General features: G+C 36.7%; 3 protein-coding genes and 1 pseudogene across 4 annotated transcripts in view; 3 read left to right on the forward strand and 1 right to left on the reverse strand.

The window, feature by feature from the left end:
* The window catches only part of LOC107678989 (uncharacterized), an 11337-nt gene extending 4665 nt beyond the window's left edge, over positions 1-6672 (forward strand). The window contains exons 2-4 of one of the 2 annotated variants that reach the window (XM_016474388.1): positions 666-5824; positions 5923-5982; positions 6155-6672. In XM_016474388.1, coding sequence (XP_016329874.1) covers positions 724-5824; positions 5923-5982; positions 6155-6315 — 5322 coding nt within the window. In that variant the 5' untranslated portion in view covers positions 666-723 and the 3' untranslated portion in view covers positions 6316-6672. Of the gene's footprint in view, positions 1-665; positions 5837-5922; positions 5983-6154 lie in introns of both variants that reach the window. The other variant, XM_016474387.1, reaches the window with a different exon arrangement.
* Positions 6673-7138: 466 nt separating this feature from the next.
* On the forward strand, positions 7139-10500 carry LOC107678977 (protein AMN1 homolog). Its single transcript, XM_016474375.1, has 7 exons — positions 7139-7361; positions 7469-7598; positions 7674-7803; positions 9242-9459; positions 9923-9979; positions 10066-10177; positions 10262-10500. The coding sequence occupies exons 1-7, from the start codon at positions 7333-7335 to the stop codon at positions 10333-10335; spliced, it is 750 nt and encodes a 249-aa protein (XP_016329861.1). The 5' UTR covers positions 7139-7332; the 3' UTR covers positions 10336-10500.
* Positions 10501-10898: 398 nt separating this feature from the next.
* On the reverse strand, positions 10899-12995 carry LOC107678973 (electron transfer flavoprotein beta subunit lysine methyltransferase-like; annotated as a pseudogene).
* A 1100-nt stretch (positions 12996-14095) lies between these two features.
* LOC107678974 (myosin-11) overlaps positions 14096-20047 on the forward strand; it is a 15865-nt gene continuing 9913 nt past the window's right edge. Inside the window, exons 1-8 of the mRNA XM_016474372.1 lie at positions 14096-14269; positions 14362-14426; positions 15373-15652; positions 15738-15876; positions 17546-17739; positions 18728-18853; positions 18940-19044; positions 19262-19450. Coding sequence (XP_016329858.1) covers positions 14096-14269; positions 14362-14426; positions 15373-15652; positions 15738-15876; positions 17546-17739; positions 18728-18853; positions 18940-19044; positions 19262-19450 — 1272 coding nt within the window. The remainder of the gene's footprint in view (positions 14270-14361; positions 14427-15372; positions 15653-15737; positions 15877-17545; positions 17740-18727; positions 18854-18939; positions 19045-19261; positions 19451-20047) is intronic.

Raw genomic sequence — 20047 nt, forward strand, 5'->3', positions numbered from 1 at the left:
GGGGGGGGGGGGGGGGGGCTGTGAGGTGTAGATCACTGATGGTGGAACCAGCAGGGGTAGAGGCGAGAGAAATCCTTAAATCCTTTCTTGACTAGAACTTGTTTTGGTGTGGAAGGGTCCTCATTTGGAGCCTTTTTCTTTTTTACTGACCAATTTCCAGTTAATAATTTTAAGGCTTTACTCTGTTCTGTTTGTTTCTTAATGTGCTTTCACTTTTTCACACATTGTGTTGAGCTATTTAGCGTGAGGAACTGAAACCATCTCTAAAGAGACACATATGATGACATATTGCATGCACATCTCACTTGTATCATATAACTAAGAATTATATTACTTTATGCATATATGGTAATGTGTAATTTCTCAATACTTTGGTTGGATGTCCAGGACAGCTGGACTCATTGTTCATATAGGAAATATGATCCACCGTCCTTAGAGTTGAGAATGCTTTGGTAATGTACTCTCTGTGACTCCCTGTGTCTGCTCATTCATTTTCCCAGGCCTCCGTTGCAATGGAAAACCACAGGGGTATGCTAATAGAATAAATAAGAGATATAATAAACTTCCAAAGAGTTAATCTAACACCAGTGAATGATCTTGTAATACTAATGGTATTTCGTTTGAAAGTATTTTGTTACCCTAATGTTTTGCTTTCTTTTTTCCAGGAATGTGATTATTCCACTCCTACATTCTGTCTGGAGATACAATTGAACATTCAGTAGCATGCAAGCCGATTCACAACATTCAGGACAACTGCAAAATTTGCATGGAAAAGAAACTACACCTGGAAATGGGACGAGCCAGAACTTTTACCAGATATGTTTACCACCTCACACTGCAAGTCCTTCATATTCTGGACAAACTGCCACTGGAAATTACTTCACCTGCACAATTCAACCGGCAACCAGTGACCAGATTTTGGCTAGTGGCGTTCAAGCTACCAAAGGCACAAAGCTTGCACAAGAAAATCAGCTTGATTCAAACCATACATTGCCGACAGGAAAACAGGATTCCCAAATGATTCTGTGGAATATGCCCTCTAATTACCAGATATTCCTACCTGTTAACAACATAAATCTACAAGGTGCTCCCAACAATAATGGGCCAAACATGTCACATTGTGCCTTTAACTCAACTAACAGTTTATACATGCAACAGCAAACTACCTCCTCAGCAGTTGGCCCAAATAATTTGCAACCGTTTAAAACAATAGACACTCAAAGTCATAATGAAGCTAGAATAAATGTGAGCACAAGCAACTTGCATAGTAGGCAACACTATGCAAATGCTCCTACTAATTTGCCAATAGACTCCTCAAAAACAAGGACAAGCTTGCCATCTGACCTAAATTCTTGTCCTCCAACAGAAAATAAACATCATGGCCAAAGTAGTTTGTTTGGTGGATACCTTTACCAGTTGTTGTTTGCTGAGAAATCAAATAATGCTAACGTGCAAATGCTTTCTACCTGTTCACAGAGCCTGCAACCGAATAATGCTGCTCAGAGAGTTGTTGCCATTGTCCCGCCATTGTCTCCGATAGGAACAGCACCTGTTAATGTGTTAGACAAATCTGCTAATGTGAAAATGAATGTAAGCCCTGTGCAAGAGACTGTAGACCATCAACCAAATATTCCACATCCTCTGGTGACCAACGCTAATCTGATGAACCAAACGGGAGAACCAAATGACCTAACAAGCAAGCATCAGCGACCAAAGTCAGCAGAGCCAAGGCTGGATGATGGCCTTTGCAACGTAGTTGGAGCCGAGAGTCCAGTTTTGGCTAATGAATCGACTGACCAAAGTCTCTGTGCAAGTTCGCCGAACCTGAAATGTGTGGTCGCAGAACAAAACAAGTCTGTTCCAGCTCAAATGCAAAATGAACCGGCTGAAAAGACTAATAAAAACAGTACCGTCATGGACAAGAAAACAATTGACCCGGACACTGTTCCTTTTATTGAATGGCCATTAGATCGATTGCAGACCTTAATGGCCGTGATTCAGCAAATGGAAAATGGGGATCAGAAGAACATCCACAAAACTGATCCTGGGAAGGACATCTTAAAGCTTTACTGGAACGGGGATACTCGCAAGTTTTCTGAAGCTGTAGAAAGTGGCATATATCAAAGCATAATGGAAGAAGTTTATATTTACTCTCCAATGAACGAGCCTGTGATACTGAGGCAAATTGTAAATGATGCACGTAGCAAAGTCATCAAGGATTTTCACGTTTTAAAACATGACGAAGAGCCACCGAAGATGACGTACACGTCGTCCTGGTTGAATCTTAATGAAAACGTTGATGACATCGACAAGGAATGTGGTTATTCTTGGTTCTATAAGTCTTTTCAAAATGCCCCCGAACACGAAGCACAAAACTTGGCATGTGAAGCACCAAGCACATTGCAAGAAGCCACTGAAAAGCCATCATTGATTAGGACTAAACAATTACCATCAGAGGTGGAGAACAAAGTACCAGCAGACGAACCAACATCAAAAAATGAGAGTCTACATGAAAACGTGCCCGTTTCATTTAATGGACAATCGCCACCTGTGACTAACATCAACTGCTCACCGAAGCATAATTGTCAGGTTACAGAACTAACCAACAGTCAACCAATTATTACAAATTCTCTGGAGGCCATGGTGGATTTGGATGAACAAGGTGTCCCTACTGGAAAGTCAAGTTTGCATAACCAATTTGGAACCAAGAGTGTTGTGTCGCCCAAATCAACTAGCCAAAGTGACTATACAAACTCGCCAAAGTCCATTCATGTGGTTGCAGAACAACAGGAGATTGTGTTATCTTCTCAAATGCAAGTTGGATCCAGTCAAAAAATGCTTAATGACTGTGCTGTTCTTGATAAGAACGTGAGATGTGAGACCATGCCAAAACCTAGTCAAGAACCTCAGTCAGTGGAGACTGACAAGATGGATGCTTCAGCCACTACGATGAACGTTCTCCCTCATGACATGGCTAGACAGTGCTTTGCTAATGAGATGAAAGGACATAAAGTCATTGCTGCATTTCCAGACAAGCATGAGGCGCCTTTGTTGAACACACCCCAAGTACTTGACACAAAATCAACAGAAGAACTGATAAGCAGGCAGAAGCTAGAGGAGAAATATGCCACATATTCAGCATCCAGAGTTCTAGCATTGCTATCAGACCAGTATAAATCATCTTTAGCTGAACATAATCAGATTACAGACAAAATACAACAAGAAGAACAAATCTCCTCGGAGAAAAATATATACGATGAGATTCGTGAAGAATCTCCTGTTCCCTCGATTGCTCAGTCTCCACCAGTGATCGATAACGTCTCTCCGAAGCTTAATGAACAACAACCAAATACTGTTAATCCACTGAAGGGCATGAGAAATTTGGTGAGGACACTGGAAAAACGAAATGTTTCATTAAAGTATAAAAAATTTATTGAAAAACATGGTGGTTTGAAAAAGCATAAACGGTCATCTAGAACGTCAAAACTTTACAACAGTTTTGGTAATAGTGTTGGAGCCCAAAGTCCCATGTTGACTGATGAATCATCCAGCCAAAGTGACTGCACAATCGAAGCATCGACGCTTAGTCCTGTGGTTGAAAAATGGCAGTTGGTTCCATTAACCCAAGTGCAAAATGAATCCAGCAAAATGATGCTTAACAGTAAATTTGATAAGACCCTAAGATGTGAGACTGATCCAAAACCTTGTCAAGAGCTTTCCATACAAATCAATGATGAGAAGTTTGTTGAGATGGATGCTTCATCTTCTGTTAAGCTTGATGTTCTCACTCCGGAAGTGGCTAAACAATGCTTTGCTGAAAATAGAGGCATTGCTCCAACATCAAAGAATGCAACATTAAGGCTGGATGACCCTCTTTGTAATCGAGCCAAAAGTCCAGTGTTGGCTGATGGATCAACCAGCCAAATTGACTATGCAAGTCCGCCAAAACTTTATCCAGTGTTCACAGGACCATCTCAAATGCGAAATGAATCTAATGAAGAAATGCCTGAAATTGACCGTGTACTCTCAAATGACTCCGTGAGATGTGAGACTGATCCAAAACCCAGTCAAGAACTTTCTATGAACATGAATGAAGAGGAGTTTTTCGAGATGGATGCTTCAGCTTCTATTAAGATTAATGTTCTCCCTCATGAAGTGGCTATGCAATGCTTTGCTGATCAGATGATGGAAGATAAAGACATTGCTGCACCACCAGAGACGATGCATAAGGCCTGTTTGTTGAATTCACCCACAGACACTGTATCGACAAAAGAACAGATAAACATGTGGAGGTTTGAAGGGACTGATGGAGCTAAAAGTCCAGTGTTGACTGAAGGATCAGTGAGCCAAAGTAATTGTGCAAGTCCACCAAAACTTGATCCTGTGATTGAAGAACCATCTCAAGTGCAAAATAAATCCAATAAAGAAATGCCGGAAATTGACTGTATGCTCACAGATGAGAGCGTGAGATGCGAGACTGATCCAAAACCTACTCAAGAAATTCCTGTTAACATGAATGAAGAGGAGACTGAGAAGATTGACCGTTTAGACTCTATTAAGATCAATGTTCTCCCTCATGAAATGGCTGAGCTTTGGTTTGTTGGCGAGACAGAAAATAAGGACTTGCAGAAAGACACTACAGTTCATAATTCCACTGAGGACCAGGTGAAAGTTCAAGTTCTGGAACTCAAGTCTGAAAAAGAAGTGCTCCTAGAAGATGTGAAGCCAAAAGAGAGGAAATATCCAAGTTCTGGTGGTGAACAGTTGGCGTCTTACTGTTGTCTTGCTAAATGGTTTCAAACTTTAGAATATGGAAATGGCTCATTGTGCATGTGCCAGAAAAAAGCTGAGTTGAGAGAGGAGACTAAAACTGAGGCCCACAGCACAAGTTTAGAGGTGCAGGCTGAAAAAGACAGTCCAGGTGAATGCGAACGGGTGGAAATGGATGCTGCTGCTCTTGAAAGAACCGATGATTCTGAAGCCACAGATGATTCTGAAGCCACGGATGATTCTGAGGACGAAAACCCATTGCTGCATGATCCTACTACGGACAAGACAAAGATTGCGAAGGACATATCAAGTTCTGAAGAGGTCTCTAAGGCAGAGACTGAAACTTCAGAGCAGAAAAGAAATGAATCGCCCACAAAATGTGCAACAAACATGACTCCTATGAATGAGATTGAGCAAGACACCCCAGCTCCTGATTTGAAGACTAAAACAGTATGGTTTGCACTGTATGGGTCGTCTTCTGAAACAGGAAACCAACTAAAGCTAACTAAAAGGTACAAAGAGAAATCAAGTTGCGAAGAACCCCCAAAAACTCTTCAAGTAACTGTAAGCTCTCACCAGAAGGTTAAAAACAACAGTGAGTCAAAGAAGCGCAAATGTGTGGAATCAGAAGATGAAGATGCTACTGACAGGAGAGAGCAAAAACGAAGAGTATCCTTGCAAAATCTGGTTCAGCGTACATCCTTGCCCGCACATCCTGTTTCTGGACTCAGCAAAACTAGACTTTCATCTACCGCAGTCAGAAAACTGCTCAGTCAAAGTGCTAATGAGAAGAGTGACGTCCATTTGGCTGAAGGAAATAAGCGAAAGAGACCGCATAAGCATACAACGCAACAAATGTCAATGAATAAATATATAATTAGAGGGAAGACTGCGCCATCCAAATTATTGCATTCACCCGAGAATGTGAAGAAAAGTAAATATGAGTTGGGGAACCCTGCTTTGATGCCATTGGATGAGGGGCCGGCTTTGGAGTTCAAAGTATTGCCAGAGACTTTTAACTTTGAAGATGGAGCTGAAGCCGACACATCACAGAGTATGCAAAAGGGTGACTTCTGAAAATATATACTATTATTATTATTATTTACGCTGTACCTAATGCATACTTATAAATTCCTGTTCCTTTTTCTTAAGAGATGTCAGGCCCAGAAGAAAAAGCCAAAAGGATGAAAACTAGCCATGTGCCAACCCAAGGTATTGGAGAGAAGATTCATGTTGTTTGAAATGTAAAATTGTTATTAGCCTCTTATAAAGTAAAGGTGCAATTCACCACTTTTGAATAATGATTAATGAACTGAATCACATAACATTGTCTGGCAGGTAGTTTACCACTCCTCTAAATGGCTTTGTGCTTGTCTATCTGCAGGTGTCTGGAGTTTCAGTCCCTTGAAGAAAAAGTGCATTCAACCCACCCAGGACACTGACGTCTCAGATTCATGTAGCCTCTTCCAAGAGTTCAGAAAGAAATATCAAGAAAAGAAGGACATTGCCTCCAAGCAGAACTTGAATTCCAGTGAAAGAGCTTGATTTTTTTTTTCTATTAAAATGAAAGCAAATGGGCTTATTTTGTCATGTGTTTACTTCCTTGTGAATGATAAACCTAAACTGATACAAACTGCGAGTGTTCAAAAAATTTTTTTACTGTTTACTTGAACTTGATTATTTGTATTATATTATAAATGCATCATTTGCACACTGTTAATCCAGATCAACAGCTGCTAGTCATCCAGTATTTGTGTACCAGTTTTATACATTAACTGCATTCCCAAGAAATATGTTTGTCATGAAAGTGTAATTTTTTTTAATTATTATTCTGTATATTGTAGTGTTTTTATTTGGATTCCACTGGTTTGTAAAAATTTGACCATCTATTTTTGTACGATTTTATAATACTTTTTTTTTAATAAAAACATTTGGTTTCAAATACGTTTAATTTTGCTCCTGGTTTTTAAGCTCTGCTAAACCGTGATTCACCGATGTCAGTGATAAAACAAGTGAAATTTATTTTAATAGTAGCAATTTCAGAGAACACAAGTAAACTTGTGAGAGGAGATTTGTATAATAAAACCTTTCAAGAAACACCTTTGGTAATAGGCTAGATAGATTCCCAGACGCAGACGATATTATAACCTACCTAGTAAACGTAATAATAGCAAAATATTTATTTTGAGGCTGTGGCGTTTTTATACATCTTTTTTAGATCTCCTTTAAACAGTGCAAAAACGTTCAATATTAAACATTCACAGACAGTAACGCAAAACAGTACGTGTTAATGTAAAAAGAATGCATAAAAATAAAAGAATTCAAACAATATAAATTCCTCGAACGCTTATGTTTGTCGCTTATGAATGGCGTAACACTATAAATGCGACACGCCCACTATGATACTCGCGAGGGAGAGAAAACAACACAATGTGGCAACGAAGAAGCCAGGTAGAAAGTTAACGATGTGATTAAATTAGAAAGCATAATGAACGTATATTACATATATCTTCGCAGTTAGTCATATAAAGGTGTATAAACAGCACTGAAAACGACCAAATCATGGCTACCATAGATTCTCTTATGAGCTTGTGAGTAACATCATTTTTTTATTGAGTGTTTAACGCTATTGACAGTATTAATTCTGTTCATTTAATAGCATGAATTCCAAATCTTCGAGTGTTTTCTCCGCACGCAGGTGCGCTTTTAGCGTTGCTCAGCGCGCTGAGAGGTATGAGGAGATCAGGATGTTGCCTGCTGCTGTTAAAGACAGATTATTGCGAATAATGATGTCTTACGGCACGGTCACCGACTCCAACATCAGCCAGGTAATGCGTCCCCATCACAAGAGCATTTGTGATGATAATATATTGCGCTCATCACGTGTGTGATTTGTGTTTCAGCTCGTGCACAACGGAACTCACACACTGGATCTGCAGAACTGCAAGGTGTCAGACTCTGCGCTTCAACAAATCCACTGCCTACAGCTGAGGACAATACTGTTAAGAGGCTGTGCAGATATCACCTCTGAGGGTATTATTTTCACAAATCAGTGCTGTTTATGGGGGTTCATTTGTGATATACACTAGTCATTAGTTGGGAAATTAACTAATGTTGTTATTGTTAACTAAAACTATTAAAAATGTTTTCGGGTATTTAAAATAAAGCTGAAACAAAATATAAATAACATATATATATATATATATATATATATATATATATAAACATACATTAAAAATATCAATGCATACTATATTAGAATTTAAATAGTACTAAAATAACACTGAAATTAACTAAAGAATCAACAGTCACTTATTAATAAATGAATTTAGAAATGTATAAATTGGTATATATGGGGTAAATAATAAGTGTCCCCATGGTTAAACCTGAAAATATTACGGGATTAATTATAAATATTATTATCTGTTAATAATAATTAGTGCTGTCAAACGATTAATCGCATCCAAAATAAAAGTTTTTGTATACATAATATATATGTGTGTAGATAGACAGAATTTCTTCAAACTGGAAGCTACACAATCGTCTCCCGAAGACGAAAGGATGCCACCGACGACTGTGTATATTTATTATGTATATATAAATACACACACATACAGTAAATATTTTGAAAATATTTATATGTATTTACATGCATGTATTTATATTCCTATATTTTATATAAATATATTTAACATATAAACATAACATGAATATATACATGCATGTGTTTGTATTTATATATATATATATATACATACACATAATAAATATACACAGTATACACACATATTATGTAAACAAAACCTTTTGTTTTGGATGCGATTAATCGTGATTAATCGTTTGACAGCACTAATAATAATGAAGCTTTATTAATCATAATCAACTAGAAAACGTCACTAATAATAAGATATAAATCTATCTAGAGCTAAATACATGTATATTTAGTATTTTAATAACTACAATAACTACAAAAAAAAAAGATTTTAATTGCATTAAATTTATCAAAAATTACAAAAATATTAAGCAGCACAACTGTCAGCATTGATAATAATGTTTAAATGTTTACCAAATCAGCATATTAGATTGATTTCGGAAGGATCACGTGACAGAATACCGGAGTAATGATGCTGAAAATCAGTTTTGCATCACAGGAATAAATTACAATTCAAAGTATAATGAAACTGAACTTAGTCATTTTAAATAGTAATTATATTCCACAGTATTGCTGTTTTACTGTATTTTTGACCAAATAAATGAAGTCTTGTTCAACATAAGAGACCTTCTGACCTTTATATACTGAAATTAAATTGCACTTATTAATTGACTAATAACTCAGAAAGCAAATGTCAGGTCCTCTTTATTATCGATCTTGGAAAGTAACACCGAAACTGTAAATTGAAATCTGATTGCACTATTGCTCAAATGAAATTGTTCAAGACATCAACCGTTGCTGTATTTCTCTTCCCCTCAGGTCTAGAGGTGCTGGCATCCCGGTGCCCTTATCTTCAGGTCGTTGATCTGACGGGCTGCACGGCTGTGACAGACTCAGGGGTTCAGGCTCTGGCGCGACACTGCAAATGTTTGGAAGTGATTTCCCTGCGTGGCTGCGCTGCTCTCAGTGACAGAGCCCTGCTGGAGCTGGGAGAGAACTGCAGGGTGCTGCACAGCATTTACTTCTCTGGGACAGAGGTCATTTTACACCGTTGTTGGGCTTTCAGACTTTTTGGACACTACCCAGTCAAACGTCTGGAATAATTAGGATTTTTAAAATGTAAAAAAAATAAAAAAAACTCTCTCCAAATCAGCATATTAGAATGATTTCTGAAGGATCATGTGACACTGAAAACTGGAGTAATGACACTGAAAATTCAGCTTTGCATCACAGGAATAAATGACATTTTAAAATATGTTCAAATATAAATCAGTTATTTTAAATTGTAATAATATTTTTCAATATTACTGTTTTTATTGTATTTTTGGTCAAATAAATGCCACCTTGATGAGTGTTATTTCAAAAACATTAAAAATCTTATTCCAAATTTGTGACTGGTAGTGTATATACCAAAATCATAGTGCTGCTCTAAATCCTTTCAAACATTTTGTACACACTTGACCAAATACTTAACTACTTGTACATTCACACTATTTAAAGGTAACTGATCAAGGGGTCATTGGACTTGCAACTGGAGTTTGTTCACACTGCTTAAAGGTATTGCATACAGATTTTACATTCTTCATTAAGACCATTTTAATATTGTATTATTATTATTTTTAATAAATTATTTACTGTTACAGGAGTTACAGATGATACGATGTCGCAATTTGACTGACGTGGCTGTGACTACTGTTCTTGCAAACTGCGCCAACATCAGAATTTTCAATTTCCATGGATGCCCCCTGATTACAGGTAGTCACATGGTCACTGACATAAAATGCAACACATATTTTGTTGTCCAAAAATGATGTTTCAGTGCATCTATGTCTCTTTTAGATAAATCAAGGGAGGCGCTGCAAAACTTTATTGGTCCCAACAAGATCCAACAAGTGTCTTGGACTGTGTACTGATGTGACGGTACATCAACTACAGCACATCAACTTTATTGTCATAAATGTAATGCGCTCATCAAAGAAGATATGCATAATCCTTGTCAAATTTATTAAACAAATTGTCAATGTTTGATGGAAAAAATTATAAAAAGCAATGAATTTCTTACAGCATTTACAGCGTTTGCATTGTAATTTAATTGCATTGTAATGTTATTTAATATTCAAGAATACATTTATGTAAAATTGTTTTGTTTGCCTACCTTTCATTTTCAACATTTCAACTGTACTATAATACATAATAAATAAAAATGTATGTATGAAACAGCAGTAATCTGCTCTAGTATATGTTCCATTGAACATGTTTGCTTACAGTAAACAGCATCAATTATATAGATAGATGATATAAAATACATATTTGCATTTTCTTGAATGTTTTATTGATATCCATACTATACTTACACATGATAAACAGCATCAATTATATATATATAGATAGATAGATGATATAAAATACATATTTGCATTTTCTTGAATAATGTTTTATTGACATCCATACTAACACGTGAATGTTGTTATAGCTGTTATAGATCAGGTTTGTAGTTGTAGCACCACACTGTGCTATTTGTTAGTCTGTAGTTCTCCTCTTTGACCGAGTCGGGCAGCTCAAAGTGAGCCAGTTTATGTAATAATCTTCTGATGTCATGGCTTTCAAACTGAGCCCGTCCCGGGTCACCAATAAGCACTTGTGCTCCGTGTGTGGTTATGCATGTCTGGAGCCACTTATGCAGACGATCAGCCAGATCTTCATCATAGAACATGTCTCCGAGAAGAATGAGGTCCCAGGCATCAGGTTTTGAGCCGATCATGTTGTCTGTCACACAGGGTCCAGATTGTTCAGTTCAAAGTTCATTTTTGTGGCAATGGCAGCAACTGTAATAACAAAACGAAGCACTTATGTTTAATATTATAACATGTGACATGTGGCCAAGTATGGTGACCCATACTCGGAATTAGTGCTCTGCATTTACCCATCCAAAGTGCACACACACAGCAGTGAACAACCCGCAACCTTTGGGGTACGAGTCCGACTCTCTAACCATTAGGCCCCCCCCCCACAACTATACGTGTCTAGTCAGTTTTATAAATAAAAAGGTTTTATATATAGCTTTTATTTTATTTCATTTAACTTTTATTTTATTTTAACTTTTTTTATGGGTTTAGTTTTAGTTAACTATAATAACCCTGCTTTAGACACTTATAACCATGTAAATGTTATTTAAAAATTTGATTTTCTTATTATTATTATTATTTGTGTGTTTGAAAATTTCATGATTAAGTGGCACATCATTTATGTGTGTTCAAAGTACAAGTATTCTTTTAGTATTTTTTACTTAATGGATACACCTTAATGGACAGTTTTCTATTAAATCAATGTTTAAATGAATTATTTTTGTTAAAAACATTAAATTGATTATAAATAATCAATGTGAATATTATCACCAGCTAAAGCCAGTTATTTGAATCTTTTGCTGTAGTGTATCCGTAGGAAACATCAGTTTACATTTCCAAACATTCATTTTGCCATTAATTGTAATAATCCAGTGAGAATTTTGTCTGACAACAGCCAGATCTGATTTTATCATCATCAGTCTGTCTGGAATGACATGAAGAAACAGAACAAACTGAGACAGACTAAATCCAGAAGAACTGTGGAAACGTCTCCAAGATGCTTCAAGAAACCTACCTGCAAAGCAACAGTAGTCGGTTAAAAGTTGTAGGCACTTGTGTAAAAATGCTGTAAAATGAGGATGCCGTCAAAAAATGTCATAAATAGATTTTCACTGACTTAAAACCATTTTTAGCTGGTGAAAATACTAGTATTCTAGTAATTTTGGCCACCATGTTTTTGATAAACTCTGCAAGAAAGTAGATCTATAAGGACGTTTAGTTTACTCGTCAAGTTGAATTGTACAAATCACAGTTATTCTCAGTTATGAGGTGCAGCAGGAACACAGGTCTCACTTGGATCAATGTCATTGGCAACAACACGGGAAGCTCCAGTGAGTTTGGCAGCAATGGCTGATGCTCCACAACCACAGCCGAGATCCAGCACCTTTCTGCCTCCAGACACCTCGGGGTTATTTAACAGATACCTGAGAAAACAGTCCACTCAGAACTGCATCATTAATAAAAACGACACAATAACGCAGGTAGACTGAACGTATCTTACAGTAACTAACCTAAAATCTACCGTAGCGTTTATTATTATTAGTGATTTGTTACCTAGCCAGCGCCTGTCCACCGGGCCAATATATTGCCCAGTGCGGATCAGGGAAAGGCCATAATTCAGGTTTCTCCGTCCAGAACCGGCAGGTGGGGGTGAAGAGTCTTAAAGAAATCTCTGGGGTTAAGCTTTGGGAGCTCACTATTTCTGTTGTCTATAATGAAGTTCTTTATATCATCCTCTGATCTGACGCTTCTCACGTATCACGACGCATTAAACAACACGTTCCTCTTTGAAATGGGTTTAAAGTGCCCTGATCGCGGAAACACAGGATTATTCCTCTGTACATGTCTGCGATGCTTAAACGAGTCAAATTCCCTCCTGTTCCTACTATTTACGTTTCTTCCACATGTCTGTCACGCATGCGCAGACCGGCTTGGCACGTCTGCAACGTCACGAAGATATAAACTTTAATTTTGAACTTTGTAAATTTTCTTTTTGTAAATACATTAACAAGGGGAAAAAACATCCTACAAAAAGCTTACCAGGAATCAATAACAAAAGTAATAGTAATATGATGATATATTTGCCAGTTATCATCACTCTTTTGGAACATGTTAGCATGGTAAGAACATTTAAAATGTACTCGTTTAAATTAAAAAGCTGGGGGTGTAATTATCATGGTCATTTGATATATACCACGATATTACCACATTCATATGGGAATGTACACGTGTACTTCAAGAAATACATTTACTTTAAATATGCACCGACCTTAAGTCATTTCAAATCATTTTAAATAATGAGAATATATATATATATATATATATATATGATTATTAATGATCAATTATTAATGATCAATTAAAATGAAATAGCTAAATAAAAATAAATAGATTATTTTAATTGTCATGGAACATTTGATGTCATGGTTGTTATTGACTGGTTACTGTCTTCTGGCAGGTACATGTTAAATCTTCATCATTGTAATCATACCTTCCAGAAATAGTCCCGTGAGCTCACAAAATGATTATTCAGTGAAGAGGTGGGCTGCGTCCTGTATATGACAGTCACCATAGATACCTGCTGCCAAGGCTTCTGGTTCAACAGCACTGCCTGCTCAATAAGGAAACTGACTGAGTGTCAAGTACTGAGTGTGTGTGAAATCAAAACACAAGGAGGAAAAACAACCATCACCAAGGATACAAAAGGTACGTTATATGGTTTTGGTGATTATGTACTTCTAAATTAATAATAGACAGCATTAGTGACAAATTTATCTCAATTAATAGTACTATGAATGTTTACTCTTAATATTATGCATATTATAAAAGAACAAATGCTACAAAGCCCCCTCTGCCACAGATACTGCTTGATTATCAAGTAACTAAGTTTAAAAAGATTCAAACAACAAATAAACATTAGACATTGTTTCCATGTTGTTGTGCCACTCTGGCATGCTAGGTTCAAACTGTCTGGTCCGTGTGAAATAGTTTTGTATAAGGGCAGGACAATCTGCAGCTGAGTACACAGTATCTCAACTCACTTTTGGATATGGCCAAGTGGAGAGGAGAAAGAAGAAGCCTTTCACCTTCAGGATTCTGGAGTGAGCAGGAATGGGACGCTGACCCGGGCCGTACATCTTTCTGGCGCACTCTTAGGTCTCAAAGTCCCCTCGCTCTCTCGGATCTTGACTTTTGGGATAGTAGATCTCTTCTTAAAGCTCGGGTATGTACAAAGTGAAGCTCTGAGGATCAAAACAAATTATTTTTTAAAATAATCTTTTACCAAATTTTAACAAATATGACGCTTCTTTTCAGAAATCTCCTGCATGGAGTTGTGTAGGCTTATCTGGATTGACTGACCGCTCAAAAATCAGCACCAGGTTAGTTCTTTGAAGGAATAGTTCACCCAAAAAATGAAAATGTACTAATAAATGTACTCACCCTCAGGCCATCCAAAATGTAGAGTTTGTTTCTTCACAGATTTGAAGAAATTTAGCATTACATCACTTGCACACTAATGGATCCTTTGTAGTGAATGGGTGCCGTCAGAATGAGAGTCCAAACAGCTGATAAAAACATCACAATAATCCACGAGTAATTCACACGACTCCAGTCCATCAGTTAATGTCTTGAATTGAAAAGGTGCATGTTTGTAAGAAACAAATCCACCATTAAGACGTTTTTAACTTCGGACCAAAATACAAGTCCTCTATTCATAACATTAATTTCTCCAGGGAAAAATCGTTTCGTCTGAAGCAGAATAGAAATATGCACAGATCAATCAACGTTTACAAGTGAAAAGAGTTCTAAACAAATATGTGGGTGGATTTTGATGTGGGAGAACAACAGAGGATTTACTTTTTCACTGGAGGAAATGTTATTATGGATTATGGACTGGTATTTTGGCCAGTTAATGATGAATTTGTTTTTTTACAAATATGCATCTTTTCACTTTACAAGATGTTAATTGATGGACTGGAGTCGTGTGGATTATTGTGATGTTTTTATCAGCTGCTTGGACTCTCATTCTGACGGCACCCATTCACTCCATTGGTGAGCAAGTGATGTAATGCTAAATTTCTCTAAATTTGTTCTGATGAAGAAACAAACTCATCAACATCTTGGATGGCCTGAAGGTGAGGAATTTCAAGGAAATTATAACAATATAAAGTTTTAATAATCATTTTAATTCTATGAGAATAGTGAAGTCCACACACCACAATGATAATATCACAGAGGAACAATATCACTGGAATGATGAATCACTTTCAAAATGATTTTTTCCAGCTGATGAATGATAAAAACATTGACATGTCTCTAAACCAGCACTCTTGGCAGCCAGAACCACAGGGGCTCCCTGGGCATGACGAGATGGTCATCTGCATCCCGTCTGGCTCCAGAAGGAGCTCCGCGATCACACTCTTCTGCTGAAGACTTTGAGCTCAGAGCTGCTCTGGAGGAAAGCAGCATGAGGAGAGCAGAGCTCATCCAGAGGCTCCGAGAGGCCAGAGGTCACCTGGATGCCCAGACAGACCTTCTGAAAACCAAAGGATCTCAGCTTCAACAAAGCCAGAGCATCTCAAATGTCCTAGAGATGAAGCACAAGGTATGGTTGAAGCAGTTTGAGCTCTACAGACACAGAATTTTACGATTGGTTTAGTTTGATATTGGTTTGATGGGACAGTAAACAGGACAGGGATATCAAAGTGTGCTGTTGTTTACAAGGAACCCTCATCGCTGTTGATCTTCCTCCCCCACAGCAGCTGTCTGAAGCAGTGAGTGCTCTTGAACAAGACAAGGAAGCTGCAGAGCTGAGCCGATTTGAGGAAAGCCGCCGTCGAGGGGAATTACATGACAAGTGAGTTATATTGGCCATACTCTATGTAGTGTCGCGTAGCCAGACCTGGAATTCATGGCAGCTTTCATTGGCCAAGGCCCGCCCATGAGGTCGTTTGACCGACATGTCAAACAACCAATCACAGTTTGTTTCGTTCATCGTCACATTTCGGGGCGTGGAAATGTCGCCACAATAACAGACCGGTGTGTAAAACTCTCGGACGTATTTTAAAGATTCTATGCCGCGAACTTTAAATATTTCACATACTTTTGAAAATCCAGCATTTTGTTGATCCTGATAAGCGCTCGTCGTCACAGTTGTAAACACGACGGCTTTCTTCTTTCGTGAGGGGGCATCTTTGTTGAACGTTAAAGAATGTGACACGCACGTCTACCGGAAATCCTGTATAATTCAACCAATCCGACGACGACTTCGAAACTCCTGAAGTGTTTCCACTTTTGTGTGCCATTATGCATCAGACGTTTAGCCAACGGTCCGTGGGCGTGACGTCTGAGGCTGAGACTATACTCTATGTGACAAGTACATTAATGTTAGTTTAAACAATTAACATTTAATCAACATACAATAATTTCTTTTTTTCCAAGGACACACTGCTACTTAGAACTTTACAGTATTTCATTTATGCATACATACATTACCATTCAAAAGTTCTGGGGTCGGTAAAAAGGTTTGTATTTGGAAAAGTCTCTTATGCTCACCAATGCTGCATTTCTTCATTTATTTGATCAAAAATACAGTAAAACATCAATGTTCTGAAATATTATTATGATTTAAAATAAAGGTTTTCTATTTGAATATAGTTTATAATGTAATTTATTCCTGTCATGCAAAGCTGAATGTTCAATATTTATATGTTTTTTCAATATTCTTTGCTGAGCAGACATTTCAAAAGAACAGCATTTATTTAAAATAGAACTCTACTGTAACATTATAAATAGTGTCACTTTGAACTGTTGAAGGCGTCTTTGCTGGATAAAAGTATTAATTTCTTTAAGAAAAAAATCTTACTGACCCCAAATCTTTGAATGGTATCATACAGTGGGGTCCAAAAGTCTAATATCACTCTATTTCTTTCCCCTGAAAATAAACACTTTTTTTTTTTAAAGATTTTTTACACTTTGTTTAATGCAAATAAATATTGAGAATTTTGCACTATTTCTAAGTCACACATTAGTGCTATTGATCATGTGACACCTTTGTACAGATGATCAGATATTCTTGCATCCACTGAAGCATAAGATGCTATTTGGATCAACTCAAATCAGACTGGAGATCAGGAGCAAACCAAATACTAAGAATCAGAAATTAATGCTCATTTTGAATTATTATTGTGCTCAAATTGCTGTCAACAATGTAATTTACAATGAAAAAATTATCCATAACATTTGAAAAAAGCAAAACAGACACACTTTTACACATTTCATTTCTGTCTTGATTTGATATGTTGATTCACTCCGTGTAAACAAAGAGTTCTGCAGCTTGAGTTGGACATTTTGAAGATGAGGTCTAACCTGGAGAGAAGAAGTCCACCCACATCACCAAACCCTCTCAGCAGAACTCTGCCCGCTGCAAAAGACCAAACCCTCAGAGAGGTAGAGCACACTGTGTGTGTGACAAAAAATGTCTGCAAACGTACGTGAGAAACCTTCATCTCTGATACTTTCAGTCTATTAAGAAGGTTTTGTACTGCATGCTGCTGCTTCCACCAGGGACAGAGGCAGGTTGAGAAAGAGATAAAGAAGCTCAGAGAAGCTCTCAGAAAAGCAGAGGAGAGAACAGAAGACCTGGAGTACGAGAAAGACAGCGCACTGAGACAGCTCCACTCCTCTGAAGAGGTTAAACACTGATTCGATTTTTTTTTTTCACCCAAAAATTAACATTTTGTCATTATTTATTTACTCACCCTCATGTTTGTTCAAACCTCTATGACTTTCTTACATGAAACGCGAAGGAAGATTTTGAATGAGTCTATACAGTGGAAGTCAAAGGAAGAGTCCAAAAACGAGGCTATTACTGTCAACTATAACTAAAATTATTAAAAAAGATATAAATAAAGTAAAATACAAACTATAAACTAAATGAAAATTAGAAATGTTGCCTTGGCAACTAACTGAAATAAGTTTAAACTGAAGCACTAAAAGTGGAAATAAATAAACATTTAAAGCTAAAATAATAATACAGAATAGCAACATAAAAAATACTAATAAGAATGACAAAAACACATAACAAAATTACTAAAACAACAACAACCTAGAATTAAAATGAAAACATAAAAATAAATATAGTTAATAATACTAAAATTACTTTTAAGTCAAGAAAAACATTCGGTAACACTTTACTTAAAGCCTTTATGTACAATGCATTATAAATGGTTATTAAAGGCTATAATGCATTATGATTATTCGTTGTAATACATTATATCTTGTCGTAAATAATTATAACCTAATTTAAAATGTGTAGTGTAACAATGAATTGATAAGTGCTATAATGTATTAACTGTGGTTATAATTATTTATGAGACTGTACAATGCATTATAAGGTAATGCATTAAAACTACATTTATAATGCATTATACATAAAGGCTTTAAGTAAAGTGTTACCAAACATTCTTCAAAAATGTTCTTTTGTGTTCTACAAAAGAATGAAAGTCATACAGGTCTGGAACAACATAAAAAATAAGTAATCGATGGCAGAATTAAAATTTTGGGGTGAACTGTTCCTTTAAAAGTTTACTCATTGGGATTAAAGTTACATTTAATGCACAAAAATTAAGCTGAGATTTTGCTAAGTTTAGATTTAAAAAGTGCGCAAACATTTACACAGAGGAAACATGAGGCAATTAACCAAGCAGAAGAGTTGGAACAAAGACTGAGCAGCTCCATCCAGACCCAGAAAGAGCTAGAGGACCAGCTGAATGAGTCCCGCAGCCGTCTGGGACAAATGGAGCTGGTATGAGCAAAAAACTATGCTACACTCTCTAATTTTTCATTATTACATCCATTACTGCCAGAAAAACTATTATCTCCTTTCATTAGGAAAAAGACATGTTTTCCACTAAAACCCGGAGACTAGAAGACAATCTGAATGACTTAAAGGTCAAACTATCCGGAGCTTTAATGGACAAAGACCGTCTTGTCCAGGTCTGACATCACATTTCATATTAAGCTATGACCTAACACAATATCAACAGTTTTATCAGACAAAATTGTATTTATCGAACACATTGTAGTACTTGATTTTAGCATTGATTGCCCCTGCTGTCCTTGACCTTTTCTGGGTCGCAGTCCTCCAGTTCAGAAGCACTGTTTTAGATGTGATATGGTATAAACGCTGACCTTTCTGTCTATGTCTGTAAAGGAAAAAGCAGAGCTCCATCAGAGGATCCAGGCTTTGGATCTGCAGTTGCAGAGGGAGCAGAGGAGCAAACAGGGCTTCACCGAGCAGGTGTGTGAGCTCCATTCTGAGCTGTCTCAAGCTAAGAGCCAGACCAACAAACAGAAGAGGGAAACCATGTTGATGAAGAAGGAGCTGCTTTCCATTAAAGAGGTCAGAGGTCACTCTTTTCCAAATCTGTGTACAAAAACATGCCACCATTCGTAAATTTGGGGTTCTTTTATGAAAGAAATTAATATTTGTATTCATTAAGGACAGATTAAATTGATCCAAAGTGACAGTAAAAACCCAATTAATGCAACTGAAAAAATCCATTTAAAATAAATGCTGTCTTTTGCAGTTTCCACAGAAATATTGAGCAGTACAACCGTTTTCACCATTGATAATAATAATAATAAATGTTTTTGAGCAGCAAATCAGCATATTAGAATGATTTCTGATTTGTGTGACACTGAAGACTGGGGTAATGATGCTGAATTTTTACCATTACAGGAATGAATTACATTTTAAAATATAATAACATTGAAAACTGTTTTTTAATGTACCGTAATAATATTTCACAATATTACTGTTTTTTCTATACTTTTAATTAAATAAATGCAGCCTTGGTGAGCATGAGACATCTTTCAAAAAGAAATAATGCTCTTATTTTTTTAATGCTAATATTTTGAATGTTAGATCTGACTTTTCCAGATGATCTCTGCCAGATTATATTATATTATATTATATTATATTATATTATATTATATT

This window comes from Sinocyclocheilus anshuiensis, unplaced genomic scaffold (assembly GCF_001515605.1).
Source record: "Sinocyclocheilus anshuiensis isolate Anshui unplaced genomic scaffold, SAMN03320099.WGS_v1.1 scaffold2044, whole genome shotgun sequence".
In the NCBI taxonomy this organism is placed as follows: domain Eukaryota; kingdom Metazoa; phylum Chordata; class Actinopteri; order Cypriniformes; family Cyprinidae; genus Sinocyclocheilus; species Sinocyclocheilus anshuiensis.

Bases quoted from the DNA above. Each gene is read 5' to 3' on its own strand.
- LOC107678977 (XM_016474375.1), top strand. From the start codon at position 7,333: ATGGCTACCATAGATTCTCTTATGAGCTT. The intron at 7,599-7,673 runs GTAATGCGTCCC...TTTGTGTTTCAG, and splicing joins CCGACTCCAACATCAGCCAG to CTCGTGCACAACGGAACTCA. The intron at 10,178-10,261 runs GTAGTCACATGG...TGTCTCTTTTAG, and splicing joins TGGATGCCCCCTGATTACAG to ATAAATCAAGGGAGGCGCTG.